At 44.1% G+C, this 18,550-nt stretch overlaps 1 protein-coding gene across 1 annotated transcript in view; it reads right to left on the reverse strand.

Moving 5' to 3' along the window:
• Positions 1-2,580: 2,580 nt before the first annotated feature.
• Positions 2,581-18,550, reverse strand: part of TNFSF8 (TNF superfamily member 8) — a 29,073-nt gene continuing 13,103 nt past the window's right edge. Inside the window, exons 3-4 of the mRNA XM_028519243.2 lie at positions 7,300-7,371; positions 2,581-5,574 (exon numbers count right to left, since the gene is read on the reverse strand). Coding sequence (XP_028375044.1) covers positions 5,180-5,574; positions 7,300-7,371 — 467 coding nt within the window. The 3' untranslated portion in view covers positions 2,581-5,179. The remainder of the gene's footprint in view (positions 5,575-7,299; positions 7,372-18,550) is intronic.

An 18,550-nucleotide genomic window follows, 5' to 3' on the forward strand; every position in this document is an offset into this window, starting at 1 on the left:
GGTTTCTCTTCAGTAATCTTGTACTAGAAGCTGCCCCCTCAGGAACCACCACACTGCTGTTTCGAACAGGAAAACACCACAATCAGGAAACTGCTACCACTTCCGGTTCTAGGACCAATGGAAATCTGCAACAGACCATCTCAGCAGCATGGATGCTCCTCTCCCTACACCTAGACTCGCCACACTTACTACGCCAGTATCTAAACATGGGAACCTCTGCAAAAGCAGCTGCAGAAATACCAAATGCCTCCACAGCTGGGCTTGTGGCAGAAGGGACAAGCATCCCAAAGCCTTGTTTGTCTCAGCTGCAAGAGCCCAAGCCACAAGACAATAAGGAAAGTATATCTTTAGTTTTCCAACTTCTGGAGTAGGGAAGGTCACATGAGGACAGTATTTTGCAAATTGTGAGTTGTGACTCATGAAATCAATTCAGGTGGTCACAACAATATTTTTTTTCTTAGTTGCCAATAGTAAGGGCAACTCTTAATGTAATAAAACTTTTGTCTTAAGGGTATGTGTACATGTGTATATGTATTCTTGTTTGCAAAGGAGAATATTTCTTTCTCTGGGTCATGGTAAAAAAAGCAAACCTCAAAAGTCACTGCACTAGACGTTGAGTGCCAGTCTTCCATTGCAAGGTCTCAGAGAGAACTAATGGATAGAGCCCAGAGTCTACTGAATATATAGGGCTGGGTTTTAGGAGAAAATCAGGCCTGGATATCTAGATTATATAGTCATTGACAAGAAGATGTTGTTTGAAGTCATGGGAGTTAAGTCACCCAGGGAGACAGTATGGAGTGTCAGGAGAAAGAGGTCTGGAACAGACCACAGAGAACACAGGCATTTCATCTTGAAGCAGAAATATTCTTCTGGGGTTGTGCTTGTCCTTCTTGCACTCGAGCATTTTTCAAATACTCATCAGGAAGAGAGCTGGATCCGGGGACGCCCCAGAACACTTTGGAAAGGCATGTTCCAAACACGTGTTAACTAGCACTGATTTTGCAGCAGCCTGTCAGGGCCGTGGCACACATCACACTGGGTTATAACCTGGCATCTGGCCTGAGGCCAGGCACCACACGGGCACTCCTGATGTGTGCAGAGTGGGTGCACAGAGCAGAGAAGTGCTTAAGAAAGGCAGGAAGAGCTGTTCAGATTCCAAAGCTCTGGCTCATGAGCTGTGACCACAGAGGGGTCTAGTCTCATTTGCCACGGTTGACTCAGTAGGTTCAGGCTACGATGGCAGTCTACCTTAACTGTGGTTCCACTTTGCATGCTTTCACTTACCCAGTCAACTGTGGTCTGAAAATATTACATGGAAAGTTCCAGAGATAAACAATTCATAAGTGTTAAATTGCAGGCTGTTCTGAAGACTGTGATGAAATCTCATGCCGTGCAGCTCCCAGTTGAGATGCGACTCATCCCTTTGCCCATGAGATCTAGGCCCTACGTGTTCCCTGCCTATTAGTCATGTAACAGCTGTCTTGTTTAACAGACTGACTGTCACGGTATCACAGTGCTGGTGTTCAGGTTACCCTTCTCTTACTTCATAATAGCCCCAAAATGCAGGAATAGTGATTCTGGCAATTCCGATATGTCAGAGAGAAGCCCTCAATTTTTTAAAGTTAATTGCTTTTATTTTTTAAGTTAAAAGGTATGTATTAGAATATGTATAGGAAAAAACAGTATGTATAGGGTTTGGTACAATCTGTGGTTTCAGGCATCCACTGGGTGTCTTGGAATGTATTTCTTGTGGATAAAGGAGGAACTGCCATATTTATAGTTTTTAAAGAGTATTTTTGTTGTATAGAAAAATGGCAACAAGCAGTGGGAGTTGGGCAGGAAGATGTGCTTATTGCAGCAAAATCAGGAGGCAAAGTAAATGTTCATCCATAGAAGAATGGGCAAAGGGTGGGGTATTTAAATAATGAAATATTAGCATATAGCAGTTAAATGAATGAGCTAGAACTACATGTATCAGTCTGCATAAATCTCAAAAACTTACTATTACATGACAACATTTAATTCAAAGTGTTATATAAAGTATGATATCATTTATTGAAATTTTAAAAGCTACTCTGAACTGTACTATATAATTTTATGGGAGAACAAGTGTAAATTTATGTAAGTGAAGGGAACACACAAACTCCCAGGCAATAGTTATTCTCTGGGGAGGGTGTAGGGACGTGGATGGAGGAATGAGACTTTAGGTCTATATGTATTATTTTATTTTTCAAAAGAAGCAGAGACAGATATAGCAAAATATTAATAGTTATTTAAATAGGCTGGTAAGGCATGGAAGAAATATTATTTTCTGTTCTTTTTATAATTAAAATAAATACAAATGAATATACATTTTGTAATGACCAGAGCAAGAATCAGGCTCCCTCCCCTGACCCCAGAATACACAGATGAGCTTTAAAACAATTACTGAAGAAAGTACACACACACACATACATGTATGTATATATAATACATGCGTGTACAGTGCACACACATATAGAGATATATAGATGTACACACATATGTGTTAACACATATATGCACATATACACATAATTTCAAATTAAAACATGATTTTAATTTTTTTATTGGAAAAAATACCAGCCTTACATATTTCTTCAGTTTCTGAGAGATAGGACTTTTATATCATGGGACACTGACCTTTCCCTGAGATTTGACCGTGTATTGAATCTACAGATCACATGGGTCTCATGTTAGAATGGTGATCCTGGGGTGATTGCAGTGAGGGCAAGACAGAGCAGAGGACAGCCCTGAGTACTAGGGATACTTCAGTGCAGGGCTGGGAAGATGTGGCCTGAGGAATTACAGATAGGCTGCAGAAGGGGACCCACAAAGCCTGGTGGGAAATAGTGGAGACTGGAGTCAGGAGGCTGGGCTCAGACCCAGCGCTGCTGCTAATCATGGGTAAGGACTTCCCAAGTCCCTGCCTTTTATTGGGTTTCCATTCAAATGTTGGGTTAGCTGATCTCTCAGGATCTTTCCAGAGATGTCAGACTGACTATCCTCTTAACTAAGGGCTTTGTCCTTGTGTGGGAATGAATCAGTGGTATGAATTTTCCCAAGGGCAGCAATATATTTAGTCTATATTGACTTGTTACTTTTCATCAATTCATGCTCTTCTACAAGTTCTGCAAGTATACTCTGTGTGTGTGTGTGTGTGTGTGTGTGTGTGTGTGTGTGTTGGGGGGTAGAGAAGTGCAGTTGAGTTTTTACCAAATAGGCATATGTTTCAGGTAGCCTGACTTCCCAGTTACAAAAATCATTTATTTTACTGGCAAAGATGGTGTCATTTGCTCACAATATGTCCGGAAGCTGGTTAACTCTCAGGGAGTAACTTTAGTTTCGAACTTCCTAGGTTGTCCACTCCCTATATAATTATTAGGTCGTCTACTTCCTGTGTAACTATTAGGTGACTGACTAGAGATTACTCTCTTACTGTTTTGTCTTGCTTCAAGATTCCTTTCAATGCTGTGCCCCCTGTGTCTTCAACTGTTGACTTGGTAGAGCCTGAGATTGGGAACCACTCACAATGTCCAAATCAGGTACCTCTGCTTGGAGGATGGTTGGTGAAAAGTGCAAATGGAGTAGTTCTTGAGTTGGAATGTGAAATGGTAAAAAAAAATGTGCTTAATTTACACATGCTTGGGTTGTAGATACATTTTCAAGAATGCATGAGTTGGTCTAAGGCAAGATTCATTTGCTCTGTAGAGTTAGGGTATAACTCAAATGGCAGAGGCCTCCTTGTTTTCTAGCTTTGGATCCTCAAAACCTGCTTGTGTTTTTACCACATACCACTTGGCTTGCTCAGTTCAACACCTCTTCCAATGCCCCTTGTCTACTCACAGAAAGCGTTTAAGAGAAATGCAGACTTTACTGAATAATTCATTGATGGAGGAGGAGTCCGCAGAGTATGCCGCTCAGCTACTCATTTAAAATGTTCTTAGTCATTTCTGTGCTCCCAAGTTCCTCTCATCCATACCACCACTGCTGCTTTTTTTCTTCTTTAAATCTTTTTAAATCTTTCTCTGACAAGCTTTTCTGAATTCTTAATCTTTTCTTTCCTCTCCCAATTACTGAGAAAAAAACAAATTTCACTTCACTCTTTTGCATAGAGTTAAAGGTCCCTTTTCTTTCTGAAGCATAACCTCAGGGGCTTACGCTTCTAGTCCAATGGCCTTTTCAAACAATCAGATGCTCCTTCGAAGATGATGGACAGCTGTCAAAGTTGATGTAGTGAGTGAAATCTGGCTTTGCTCAGGAGTCCTTTTCACTGTCTTCAGGGTCATCACTGTCTATTGACAACTTTGTGAGGCCTTACAAACCCTGCCCAGAAATGGTTTTCTGAGAGGTGTTTGAAGCAGGGGACAGAATGAACTCATGAGGGAGATGGCAGCAGCTGTGCCCTGACCAAATGACCACATCATTTGGACCATCCCATCATTTGACCACCGCTCAATTTAAGAGTTGACTGAATGCATAGCACTTTCCTGAAAACCAGAAACCATCTGTTGTTGAATTATTGTCTGCCTTCAGTGAAATGGACCCACAAAGCCTCTTCGATTTGGAATGGTCAGATTGGCAGTTATGGTTTTTTTTACACATTTTAGGTCCTGCAGTTCACACCATTTGTCAAGGTGCTCTGAATGTTGTCTCCAACTTCTGACTCTGTGGAGGTGACATGCAGCCAGATGATACTAGTGCCATCGGTTTTATACTGGTGTGAGGGCCTTCCCTTTAGTTGGGGGCTTCCAGAACACTGTCTGGAATCTTAGTTCATAGATTTGTGATGAGAGAGGATGGTCTTTGGAGATGGAAGAGACTAGAGTGATTCAGATCCAGCCCTTTCATTCTTCAGGCGTGGATCCTGAGTTCCAAGGATAGGAAAGGAATAGCTCCAGGTCATTCTGTGAGTTAGTGGTTGGGGCATAAACCCATCCCTTCTGATTCCCTTGTGGGGCTCTGTCCACCACACCGCATTGCTTCCCTGCTCTCTATCTGAAACTCTCTTTTTAACCCTGGAGCTGTATCTTCCCAAAAGACAGAAGGAGAAGCGTACTATTTAATACCCTTTGTGGTTTCAGTCTTGTTCTAGAGTTTCCTTTTTGCTCAAGTGTTTGGATGGATGAAGTGCTATATGACAGAGGCCAGGAGAAAGGGTTCAGTCTGAACTACTGTATAAGAAGACAGACAACACATTCTCAAGAGGAAAGGTGTTTGTATCCACATACTGGAATTTATCCACCTGGACTGATATGGTACTGTTGACCTGTAGGTGCTGCAGCAGGAACTGAGAGAGATTTTGGTATATCTTTTCAGTTTGCACTCCAGACTCACACACTGTCACCAGCGTCTGCTTTTTGACGTCTTTGTTGATGAGAAGTTCCAACTTTAGGTCGACAGAATGTCCCGGGCATTTCACATAAAACTGCAGTTGGCAAATAATGAAGTACCAACCCGGGAACTGGATGATCAGGTTCCCATCCTGTTGTCTGACTCCATGGATGATGCCATCTTTGTTCCAAGACAACTTGGTTTTGTTTATATGCTTTGACACTGGAAAGAGAAGAAGAAACAAAACAGTTATGGGGCAGTTGGCAGGTGCAGGCTAAAAAATGTGAAGTCTTTTTCAGTGTTCCCCATTCAAGACTTATGTCTTCTATAATATTGCCTGCTGTGACAACCACCTGAAATATCTTCTGTGTTACTCTTTCTAGGTGCTGCTTAATATTCTCCCCTTTCTCTAATGCTCAAAGCTGAGAGTAAGAACACACAGGGTGCTGGACCTCTCTCTACCTCCTACAGAATTACTTTCCATTTAATTATTATATTCTGTTATTACAATATCTTTGCCTTTTCAGACCACAAGCTCCTGGATGTATTCCCCTCAAGTTCTGGACTATCATGTTCATTTAGCCAATCAATCAATGAATACTTGATTAAGGGGGGACTAATATTTGGTAGGCATTGCACAAAATATCAGAAATAGGATATTTATTTTTAGTAATCAATTAGTAACCAATTTAGGCATCAAGATGTTCAGGAGAATCTCAGCCTGTCTGCTTTCAAAATAAGATGCATCCTTTAACCATTCATCATCTAAATTTTTAAATGTTTTCCTCTTTTTAAAAACGCAGCCAAACATAAATGCAGATACCCTTTACATGCACATTAAGGACCTCTTCCAAGCTGGGGTTTATAGAAAGGCAGAATGTTAGCAGATCCTCCTGGGGTGTTCAGCCTGCGGCCCACAGGCCGCATGCAGCCCAGGATGGTGTGAATGTGGCCCAACACAAAATCATGAATTTACTTAGACCATTATGAGATTTTTTTGTGATTCTGTATTCCAGTGTATTTAATGTGTGGCCTAAGACAACTCTTCTTCCAGTGTGGCCCGGAAACGCCAAAAGCTTGGACACCCTAGATTATTTACGTGTCAACATATAATCTAGATTATAATTGCTCTGGGCCCTAACGAGTGAAAACCAGCACTCAGGGTGCCTTTCAGAACTGGGAAGCAGGCGTGTTAGTTTTAATAGCCTCCGTGCCTTCCCTTTAAACCTCCTTGCAATTCAACTGAAGAGTGCAAACTAATCTAACTGCAAAATTGAATTTCTAAAATGAGCAGAATGGCTATTCAGAGAATCTTAGCCATCCCCTCCGTATTTCATCTTTCCCAGTGTAAGTGGCTCTAATTATTTCTTTTATAAGGGGACTCTTACTTTGCAATAATATGTAAATAGACACTGTGCTGACTTGTTCATTAAGCTGTCAATCTGGGGACAGGGCAGTTTTGTGGTCCCCTTTTGAATAACTAGACAGAGGCAGAGATTAAGAGCCTGCTTCCCTTGGAGGAGGAAAAGCACTATGCAGTTGGCCTTGCAACTTGGGGAAGGGGTGCTGAGTAGAGAGGGGTGGTGGGGGTGGGATGCAGATGCCTTTGGGAGCCAGGTAGTCAGTGAGAAGCAGTGAATGCAGTGCAGGTGGCTGAGGCTAGAGGAGCCTTGTTGTTTTACAGCAACTCTCTTCTCTTTTTCCTAAGGCATTTTAATTCAAATTGTAAATTTAATTCAAATTGCGGGCTAAACCGAACACATCGGCCAGTCACATTTGGCCACAGGCCTCTACTTGTGACCTCTAGCTTAGAAGTTCCAGGATGAGGAAAAAGGTGGAACAATTGTTACTGAACAACAATAAATTAACGAAAATGTTTTCCAAATGCAAAAAAGGCTGCAGGAATTGGCCCTGGGATGGTTGGAGTTCCTGGATTTGGTTACTGACCTTGGAGGTAGGCCCATGACTTCTTGAACGGAGCCCTTTCCAGGATACATGAGATGTCCTCTGAGCAATTTCCTAAAAGTGAAATCACACATTAACTGTTTCTCTCTGCTCTGGGAGTGGGAGACACCAGATCTTCTCCCACGGCCCTTTGATGGAGACCATTACCATGCTGTTTCCATTTGGGGGCAAAGGGCATCTGTTTATTTATTTATTTTTTTAGTAGTTTACTGCCTTTACTTTTTAATTTTAATTTATTTTTATTTAATCTGATATATTATATTTTGTAAATTTCAGGCATATAGCATGTTGTTATATATTATAATATGATTGCCATTGAAGTAATATTTATCACATTATATCTTTATAGTATAATATTCATTATATTATACCACACATTAGATCTCTATAGCTTAGTTTTTCCCTTTTTTAAAATTGTTAATTAACACTATTACAGATGCCCCCCATTTTGCCCCCATTTGCCCACCTCTGCCTAGCCCCCGGCCCCCCTCCCCTGGTTCTCACCACAGAAATCTGTTTATTTCTCATTTTGCCATCAGCTACCTTAGTATTTTAAAAATGGATTGCTTCTACTTGGGCTTTCACCAGACTGTGGAAGTTGGGGAATGAAAACATATATGACCCAGGTTCCTCTTTGTACCAGGTGCCATTCTTGTCCTATTGCAGATTTCACCTCACCTAGTCTTTTCCCACCTCACTCAGCCCGGCCGTGGTGGTTGCAGCAATGCTGTGTAATTGTTGATTTGATGGTAATTGTCGCTGTCCTTCCTTTGCAAGTGCACCGGGTACCGAACTGTGTGCTTGCACATGTTTCAGCTAATTTAATTCTCAGAATAACTCTGCAAGGTTAATCCTGAGGCCTAGATACAGTCAGTGGTACAAGGTCAAGCAAGTGGTTGGAAATGCTGAGACTCATATCTAAGTCAGCATGCATCCAGAGGCCAGGTTTCCTCCTTCAGGCTGTTTTGCTAGGCAGTGGAGATAAAAAACATCCTTGTGCTCAACTGTAAGAGGATATAGGATCAAAGAAATCTAAGTGGGGAACCTGCTATCAGGAGCTCTGTTGGCAGGGGAAAAAGACAATGTTTATGTCATTATGGCTTAAAATATAAAAGCATTTTATTCAATATATTCACTGGTGATGGTGGCTTAGCTTCTTATTATTGTAACTATTTTGTATGCAAAGAACCACGTTACACATTTCCAACACTGCCTCATGAATTCAACTTATTCTAGGCAAATTCCTTTTTTTTCTTTGGGCCTTGGTTTCCCTAGCTATAAAACTGGTAGATATGACCTGACATTGACATCCTTTGAATGATGTCATCATAAATGACTGTTCATTCTGACCATCAGACACTAGGCAGCCATAGGCCAATTCAGTTGAAGGCACTACACCCGTGAATTTGCTTATAATACTTGCTGGGCTCATAATCTTCCCACTGCCCTCTGCTCCCAGGCCTGAGAAAATCCCTCTTGGCTCTTCATGGTACTGGAATAGTTGAACATTAAGTGAAGAGTTCCCTCTGCTGTCTGAACAAGCTTGCTGCTAGGGGCGTCTTCACCGGAAGCGTTGCCCTCACCCCTTAAAGAAGCTCTCTGATCCACATGTCTCTTTTGTGATGAGGACTGGAAGGCCAGCTGCCAGGCTTTTGAATCCATCTTTCACTCATACTCCAATGAGCGTTCTTGCCCTGCCTGTTTCAGCCCACAGCCCACACGTTTGGGGTGTGTAGAATTGAGATACGATAGTAAGAAGCTAGGAGAATTCCTGGGCGAGTGGAATGGGGAAACTGAGACAAGAAAATTATATAAGACCAAACAGTTTAAGCAACTTACAGTCAGCTGGTGAATCACAAAACCTTATCTCCCCTGACCAAGGGCACTTGAGAGTGAACGGGTTTTACCTCTCCTCCCTAACCAGAGAATACAAAGCTTTGATGGGCGTAAACCACAGATGTCTGGGGGAAGAGAGCGATGCTAACGTGAACGGAGAGATAACACCAGAACAAAGGGAGAGAGTTTGGGAAGAAGCTGCCAGGCTCCCCTTTCAACTCCCTTTGGAATTTCCCCCTCACGAATCCCCACACTTCCCCTATATAAACTTGCTTCTGAAAACTCAAGGGAGAATGGATGTTACGGCTTTAACCCTCCACCTTCTTGGATGGCTGGCCTCTGATATTAATAAAAGCACGATTACAATCCAGTCCCCATCTCTGCTTTTTGGCTGAGTGGTGACAAGCCCTGGACTAGGTTGCCCTCTTGTCTCAGAATCAGAAACCAAACACTGAGGGCTGCTTACTCTCTAAGCACTGTGACAGCTGTTGAGATTTCTGTGGTCCTGCCTCCTCTTTGTGGGGTGTGGAACATCGAGTCAGGAGGAATCACGGAGATGCGCTTAGCTGTGTTCTGCTTGAATCCCCTTCCTGGGGCCTGTGTGCCTGTAGTATCAGGGCCAAGCTCCTCCACATGGCTTTCATGGTCCCCTGTGTTCTCATCTGTCCCCTCTGCCCTAATGAAATAATAATAGTAATAGTAGTGCTAGTAATAATAGTAATAGCTGATACATTTTGAGTGATGGCTATTTTCTAGGTACTTTGCTAAGCATGTTACATGGATTATTTTACTTGATCATTACAACCACCCCACAAGAAATGTATTATAATGATTTCCATCTTGTGTCTAAGGAATCAAGGTTTTAAAGGGTTAAGTGACTTGTTTCCATCCATACAACTAGTCAGTGGTGTAGTGGAGATTCAAACCCAGGTTGCCTGACTTTAATTCCTGAGTGGATTGCTTATCACTACTGGAGTTTGGGGGTTTCTGCTGCCCCCAAACACACATGTTGATTTGCCATCCCACTGGGGTTCCCCTTCATTGGGCAAGTAATGGTTCATTTAAAGCATAGCCTGGCAGTCATCCCCTCCAGGAAGCCTCTTCTGACTGTCTCCTCGGTTTGCCTAGTTTCCTCCATTGGACCACAAAGGGATTAGTGTTTATATATCCCCACTGCCCAGTGCAGAAGATGCTCTGTGGATGTTTGTTGAATTGGATAATCTAGTTCACCTCTCTCTCTTCCCTCTGAGGATATCAGGTAAGTTCTTCAGGCATGAGCGAGGTGAATGGGGTGCTTGGCTTGCCTTTCCCCTCCAGGTTGAGATACACCTGGCCTCATTCTCCCATTGTCCTGCAGGGTAGGCTAGATTAAATGAGAGGATAAAACTTGTGCCCTGGAGTGAGGCCAGCATGTCACACCAAGGACGAGCTCTGCTCATAGGCCAGAGGTCTGCTCACATCATGCCATATCAGGTGAGCCTCTGTAAACAGATGGCTGTAAAAGTACAAGCCTGGGCTTGCCTCTCACATAGGCAGGTTCTTTTTTTCTCCCCCTTTGGTCTTTGCATGTTTGGTGGGTTGACCTCAGTTGTGATTCTGAGAAACCCAAGAATGAAAAAAAATGTATTTGAAGTTGCATTTCCTGAAGTCAAATGGTGTGGTGTATTTTAATTTTTCTTGAAGAATCTCTTAAATAGTTTAAAGTGAAAGGAAAAACATGCGCCACTACCTGTGAGAATGACATTGCTAAGGAAAGGGGGCTGGGCCCCAGGATCCAGGAGGGGTTGCAGATGGAATGAATGCAGTGGTTGAACTTGGAGAGGAGCTCAGAGGAGGCCTTGGCCATCTGACAAGGCTGTCAGCAGGAAGGCGGACAACCTGTTCTGCGGGCCCCTAACGCTAAGGCTGCGAATGCACGTTTAAGGAGTTGACCCACTCCGCTAATGGCTAATGGTGCGCTCATCCTCATTTCTCAGATGAGGCAATGGAAGGACCTTCACTAGGGGCACACAAATTAGACTGGAAGTCACAGTACTGGGACCTCAAATATGAGCAGTCCCAGTCAAATGCTGTTCAAAGAGGTGTTGGGCTGCTTGGAGGGTCATATGCCTCTTGTCAAGAACTGGATGAACATTTTATGTGGCTCGTGTCTCCTTAGCACCCTGGGAGTCCATGAGATGACTTTCTTTTCTGGCTCTGAAAACGGGAAGGAGTGACTTACCAATGGGTAGCGCTACGTGCAGCTGTACTCCTGCAATGTCCCTGAAATTTTGTGTGCTGGGAGCATAGAACGCAAAACATTCCCTTTTCATTCATTTCCCGGGTGAATGTGGAGCCTGGGGTTGGGGTTAGTTGGAAGAGCTGAAGGCTTCCATGGGGAAAATGAGAACTTTCTGCAAGTTGTGGCTGAGTTACGTGGCCTGGGAGTTAGAAATTAGGAATTTCCTGTTTTGGGGCTCTCCTGTCCCTAGCCAGATGAAGAGCACTGTGGATTTGATGATCTAGGAAGGCCCTTCTCACTTATTCTAAAAGGCTTTTAGCCTCAGCTGTACACTGCCAGGCCTGCTGTGGGGTGGGGGAAGTCAGTCCTAGCTCCAGCTGTCTGTCTGTGTGCACATGCTACTCTTCCCCAGCTAGGAGTCTGTCTTCTCATAGTCAGACTCCAGACACCTGCCATGGTAGGTGTCCTGCTGAAACAGAACATTTCAGCTCTGGGGATAGTCAAAGTTATGTAGGGCCCAGTTCCTTAAGGATGTGCTTGCTTCATAGAAATGGAAGTTCCGGAGAAGTCACTTGGTCCAGGCTTGGTAACCAGCTGATAATACATGTGCTCCCCAATGTTACCCCACTGCATACTTGTCCTAGGTCACCCCATGAGTTAGGGACAGAGGCAGGACCAGGGTCCAGGGCTCCTTACTCCTTCTTTGGGGCATTCCATCTTTCAGACAACTCAAGTACCCTGTGAATTCTTTGGAGGGCCAAGGCTTTCTGATGGGAAAGATTTGTAAACTGTTTTCCCAAGCTTTGGACTCCTCTGGAAGGATCATGAACTTTCTTAGGCTTTTCTGCGGGGAGGGACCTGAAGAGAAATATGTGCCAATGAAACCCTCCTGGCCAGTTGCACAGAGGGAGATGTTGCTTAAAGTGGTTGAAAGGATCGTGTCCTAGAAGTGAGAATAATGTTAACCTGAAGATTGTACCCCACCTTGAGATCTCATAAGGTTAGGCCTAAAAGGGCCATTAGATGCTAAGTGAACCACAATCCTAGTTCTGTGAGTGGGGACACTGACCCCAGAGGGGCTGGGCTGAAGGTATGTCCCCAAGCCTCACAGTAAGTAGCAGAGCTGGGTTCAGAGCACCTCCAGTCCAAAGCACTGTTCCTGGTTTCTGGTCTTTTCATGGAGCAGAGAGGGCTAAGTGGGTTTGCAGCTACCAAACGCAGCTCGGCACTGGACTGAAAACAAGACAGCTGGAGGTGCTAGGAAAACAAGCCTCCGGGCTCCCTCTTGTGGGAGAATGCCAGAAGGTGATTTCAGGCCCATGTGCTGAACCCTGCTGAGTCATCTGTCAGGCCACATTAAGATGCAATGATGTCCAAGGTGGCAAAACAAACCACACCAACCATTGTTGCCAGATGGTATGTGGTCTGAGTACCAGGCACCTTCCAGGTTGGTATCAGGACTAGACAGACATAGTGCATCTCCGAACAAACACCTGGGTTCTGGTCACGGCTTTGAGCTTCAGACCTGTCACTTCCTCTTACTGACCCTCAGTTACTGCATCTATAAAGTGGGATAACAGTCAACCCAAATGCATGGGTCCTGTGATGATACAATGAGATGACGGATGTAAAGTGGCCAGTGCAGAGTGTGACATACAGGAGACAGCCAGCAAATGGTAGGCAGTCCCTTCCTCCCCTACTCCTCTTTTCCTAGTTGTTACAGTGGCCCAGCCAAACACTACTGCTAAACAGAGAAATCTGGCTGATGAAATGCTCTCTAAAACAAAGCTCATGGCATTATATGATGGATTAGTCTCTCAATTATGTATGAAAGTGTTTGAGGCCATCTGACACTTCCAGAAAGGCGTGCAGAATCCTCCTTCCATCTTTTGAAATATTTTAGTCTTCCCAGGAAAGAGAGTAATTTTTCTAATGACTCTGCATCTACCTGGGTCTGGCTATATTCCACTGGGCCGGTGGAATATCCAGGAGAGTCCCAACAGTGACATCTAGGGGAGCGTCTCTCTGTTATCAGTAGAGTTTGGAATCAAAGTGAATCCCGAACCTAAGTTAAGGGTCATTTCAACTGGCTTTAACTTAACCGTCTTCTTGATGCCACCTAGTCACCTAGTGATAGAGAAACTCCAGGATAAGTGGCCTTGGATTTAAAAAGAGCAGTTTTGGGGGATACCCACCCTGGTCTGCTCAGTGTTAAGCACCTATAGAGAAAGTGATCAGTAGTACAAACTGAGATCAGGCTGGAGCTCATTTGTACCCCTTGAAGGATTTTAGGGTCTTTTCAATCCTAACTTGTTGCAGTTTGTGAGCTAAAACTGTCTTACCCTGTGGGTATTTCTTTGGAATTCAGTTCCAGTAAATGCAGGTTGAATTGATAATATTGGGAGCATTTAAGAAGCACCTTTAATGTTTATAATCCAAAAGACAAAGTAAGTCTAGAATCTTACAGTGAAATCTGCTAACATTTTAAACAACTTTTTGAAAACACTTCTTAGCTTATTCTAGATGCAAAAGTATGACAGCACACTTAGAATGTTAGTCTTGAGATCAAACCAGCGTGGATTCAGACTTTTTCCCTGCCACTGACTAGACACTCAGCCTCTTTGAATTCTCCTAAAAGTGAGGATAATAGTAACCTTCCTTGAAGAGTTGCTGGAAGGATTAAATGAGATAATGCATAACAATGAGCTTTTATCCACTACCCAAAATATACAAAGTAGTGTCTGGTTCCCATTCCATGGTTCAGGGCTTGCACTGCTAGGCTCGTAGAAATTTCAGCCAACACGTGCGGTCTCCTGAGGGCTTGGATGAAATAAATAATGAAGCCAGTTTGAGAAATAGGCCTGCTTTCCCTCCCCCACTTGTCTGTCTTTCCTTTTTCCTTCCTCAAAGTATTTGAAAGATGAGGATTTCCTCTGGATTTAGAGACTTGTGATTTGTATGTACTAAATTCAAGTAATACATTTTAATGTTTCTCAGTGATCAAAACATTTTTTTCCTTTTCCTCTCCTCTCCTCTTATCTTCCATCTCCTCCTCGCTCTCCTCTGCTCCCTAGTACCCCTCTCTCCTCTCGAGGGCAGAGGGTGAGTGTTAGGTGTAGATCCTTTAACACTCTGGATGGCCTCCCTAGGACCTATTTTACTTTATTCTGTGTGGCCAATTTTCTACTTATTTTATTGTGGAGAGATTTCTTTTTCTTGTTAGCTCTGCCTTAAGAAAGAGCGAGTTTAAGAGAGGGTTTGGAGTGAGTGTATTTAGAGTAAATAGAGAAGCAAATAAGCCCTCCGAGACCTGTGACTGGCTATCTGAAAAGCGATTTGCCTCCTAAGTGGAGGTCGCCCCTCTCGCTCTGAATAAAAGCAGCAACACCTGCTCGGTTGGGCTATCTAGATCCAGATGAATCCAGCTGATAGAAGTAAGATTTGCTGCTTTCAGTCTTTGTAGGGAAGGGGGCTTTGGTCCCCTACCTGCCACTTCTGCTGCCAGAGCAGGGTCCTGGTGGGACTGTGACTGTGTGGGTCACAGCCATATCACATCAGGGACATCAGGGTTTGGTGAGTAGTTAGCCTGAGTGGTTTAGCTTCATTGCCTGCAATGGGTGGCTTTTCCTGTTTCTTTGGGAGTGGACTCACTGGGTTCCATTAGAGAGCCAACCTCACCTGATCTCCCTAATGCCCACATTTTCTTTTCAGCAAAAGGAGTGTGGAGGAGGGTGCCTGCCAAGCCAGGCAGAATTTGTAAGTTGTTATAATGGTAAAAAGGTTAAAGAATATTAAGATATTTGCTTGATTCCTGGAATGTTATACCCCAAGCAAAGTCTGGGCCGGGGTCAGGCCATCTGGCTTGCCCCCATCACTCCTGATCTTTTAGAAAACAGGAAATTCCAGCCCTGCTAAGGGAAAATGAGTTTCTCCAAGTCCCAGGACTGGAGTGTAGGTATTCCAAAGTTCAACCCAGTTCTCTGCCTTTTGTGCCTTGCCCTTAGCTGGAGACTGCATTCAGGTGAGGGTGGGGAATGCAAGGACGAGGCTGTCAGGACCCTATATGGTCTACGCACTTTCCTAAGGGCCTCTAGGAACCTCTGGATATGGCAGGCACACGACATTCACAGAAAAGGCAAACCCCTTCTAACTGGCAGGAGGGAAGGAATCATCCCAGATTTCATGACTCCTCAGCTACAGAGCTAGGGCTTAAATTGGCCCTCTAGACCCCCTATCCTGGGCCCTTTATGCTCCCCACCACTTCACCTTTCATGCAAAGGTACGTGTGTGGCCACCCTAATGGCGCTGTCTGCCTCAGAACTCAGTAACGATGAGTATGCTTCAGGGACAGGAAAACAGACAGATGCCTGCAGGTTCTGAGGGAATGAGGAAGGTATTGGGAGGATCCCAGCCACGGAGAACTGACAGGGTCCCTAGAAGGAAGCATGGTGGGATTTTACTAAGCACCTGTATAAACAAAAGGGCTCCAAGGTAGGTCAGCCTGGATTTTGAAGTCTTGCTCCAATCCTTGCTAGCTGTGCAATTTTAGGTAAGTCAGTAAACCTCTCTGTGCACCAGTTTCTGTTCCTATAAGATAGAGATAATACTTATCCTTGGGGCTCATTGTGAGGAGGGTGTGAGTGAATCACGAAGCCCTTAGCCCCGTGCTTGGCACATCAGTGTTTATTATTTTCACTTTGCTAGATCCTCAGATCCTCATTCATATGAAGTGAGGGGAAACAGAAAAAACTGATTTAAAATTTGTCTGCAGAGTTTCTTGAAGGCAAGGAAAAACTGCCATTTGATTGTTGGGATGTTGGAAAGTTTTGGGTGTGAGACCAAGGTGACAAAATCTTTCTGCAAAGTAGAGTCAGTAGAATTTGAATTTCCACAGTGTTTAAGAGAGGAAGTCGTGTGTGTGGGCGTGAAGTGTGGAAATGGGGAGAAGAAGAAAGTAAAAAGAAGTAGGAAGGAGAGTGGGTCAGCATGCACGGTGGAGGGCTGAACCCTGGGCAGAAAGCTGTCCCTCAGGCGATGCCCAGTGGCTGGTGTGGAAGAAGCCTTAGGAGAACAGAAGGGTGCAATTCACAGTTTGCATCGTCCTCTGCGAAGGAGTGCACTGCCCACCAGCTTCTCTCATACCCTAAATCCTACTGCAAATGTTGCTATAAACAAGTGTTGCTATAGGAACACTGGGGAAATTAAGGCAGATGTGTCTTTATTCTGTGGTTTGGACAAATGAGCCGCATGAGCGCATGCAAGATACCAAATGTGGTGGAAACAGAAAATTGGAACAAGAAGTGAGGAGCAGCAGCACATGCCTCACTCTCCCTGCAGCTCTCTTGAATTTCTCATTGTATATGGGGCCGGATGAAGCCCTTTTATTTAGTGGCAGTGGAGGGTTGTACTGTTGCATTCACTCTCATAGCGGTTCTGTGCAAGAGTTATTATTAACTCTGTTTTCTAGAGAAGAGGAGGGTGCACTGGAAGGTTCTCCTGGGTGACGGTCCCAGTGAACCCCAGAGTGATCCACTGAGTCCTAAGCACAATGGAGTGAGTGCGAATGGCTGCTGATGACCAGCATCCTAGCCAGGAAGAGGAATCTTGTCTTGGGACTGAGAAATCCTTCCTCTACAAAAAGGGCTTTGTTTCCCATGGTTTCCCTGCAGTTGATAGTCAGGCTGTGCTGAGTTACTTTAGTGTTCATACGTGGCCCTGCTTCCCAGGTTCTGAACTGCTGCCAGCTTCCTGCTGATGGGGGGCAATGTCCATCAGCCAGTGGCACAGGGCTCCCTGAAAGTGTCTGGCTTCTGCTCTTGTCTGCTCCAGTGACAAAGCACAGACTGCCTCTGGAGCTTCCTCCTAAGAGTTTCTGGGAGATGGTTCCCATCTGCCTGGAATATCTTGCAATGGCTTTTCTAAAGGGAAAATTTGCTGCTTGTACCTGTGTAGACAGGCTTGCTGGAGACAGAAGCTATGGCTGCAGATTTCCTCGAGGTTATTGTTAGATTTTTTCTTACATATTTACATATTAAATAACAGAATTATGGTAAAGTGCCAAAGCTGGAAGGGCTTTCCAGTTCATTGAGTACATTGCCATTACGTTACAGACGAGGCCCGGAGAAACCGCCTGCTGGAATGAAGGTCTGTCCTGGAGACTAGATCTTACATGCTTTCCACCTCACCATTCTACCATGTGTGCAATGGGCCAAGTGAAGGGAAGAGTAGGCTTTCATTAAAAGCAGGAGAAGACCAGGAACCACACACAACAAGTCATGGACATTTACGGCTGAAGCACATCTTGCAGGAGGGAAATAGAGAGGAGCCTTGGATTCTGGTCCCTGCTCTTCAGGCAACTCCTTGGATGACCTTAGGCAAGTCTCATTGATTGCATGGGTGTCAGCTACTCATCTGCAAAATGGGATCACTAATTCCCATGTTGTTCACTCACGGGAGGGAGGCTAAGATCTCTGCAAGGGAGGTTCTGGAAGGTCTTTACCAAAAGTGCCAGAGCCCTAGTGCAGATTATTATTAGCGTTGTTTATCTGGTTGCAGTAACATTACATTGTGAACTGAAGTTGGTTTTGGATTAGTTTGTGTTCTGATAATTCACAGTGGTAGCCAAGATAAGAAGAGATCTAACAAATGGTCTAGTCCATGGTGCCCATGGTTTTGGATTTCATGGATTGGTGAAATTTACCCCAAAATGAAAATTCAGTGACCCATGCAGAGTGGCCAGCTTTTGATTTTTTCCTATTGCAACCATTAAAACAAAATAAAATAATGGACAAAAAGCAAACCAACTTAACTTCCATCCCTATCAGCTTCATGTTGTAAAAGAAAGGACATTTTAAGACTAGGAAAAGATACTCTCAGAGCAAAGGAGCTCCCCTAACATTAAAAATTGTTGGCTGCGAGAACAGGGGTGACCTTGTCTTTCTTTTTCTGATTCCACTCTGGACTGTTGAAAACTATAATAGGGGCAAAACCACTGGTTAGGGCCCCTGTGCTTGGCAACCTATGCTGGAAGTTCTCTCCAGGTGTTGAACTGAGATCCTAAGTGGCTAAGGTCTCACTACCTAATTAAATCTGTCCTTGTCCCTGAGGTCATATTCCTGTTAAAGAAAAACCTCACAAAAAATGAAAAGTTCTGGTCTTGCTAGAAAAATCTGGGTA

The sequence above is a fragment of the Phyllostomus discolor genome, chromosome 3 (assembly GCF_004126475.2).
Source record: "Phyllostomus discolor isolate MPI-MPIP mPhyDis1 chromosome 3, mPhyDis1.pri.v3, whole genome shotgun sequence".
Lineage (NCBI taxonomy): Eukaryota > Metazoa > Chordata > Mammalia > Chiroptera > Phyllostomidae > Phyllostomus > Phyllostomus discolor.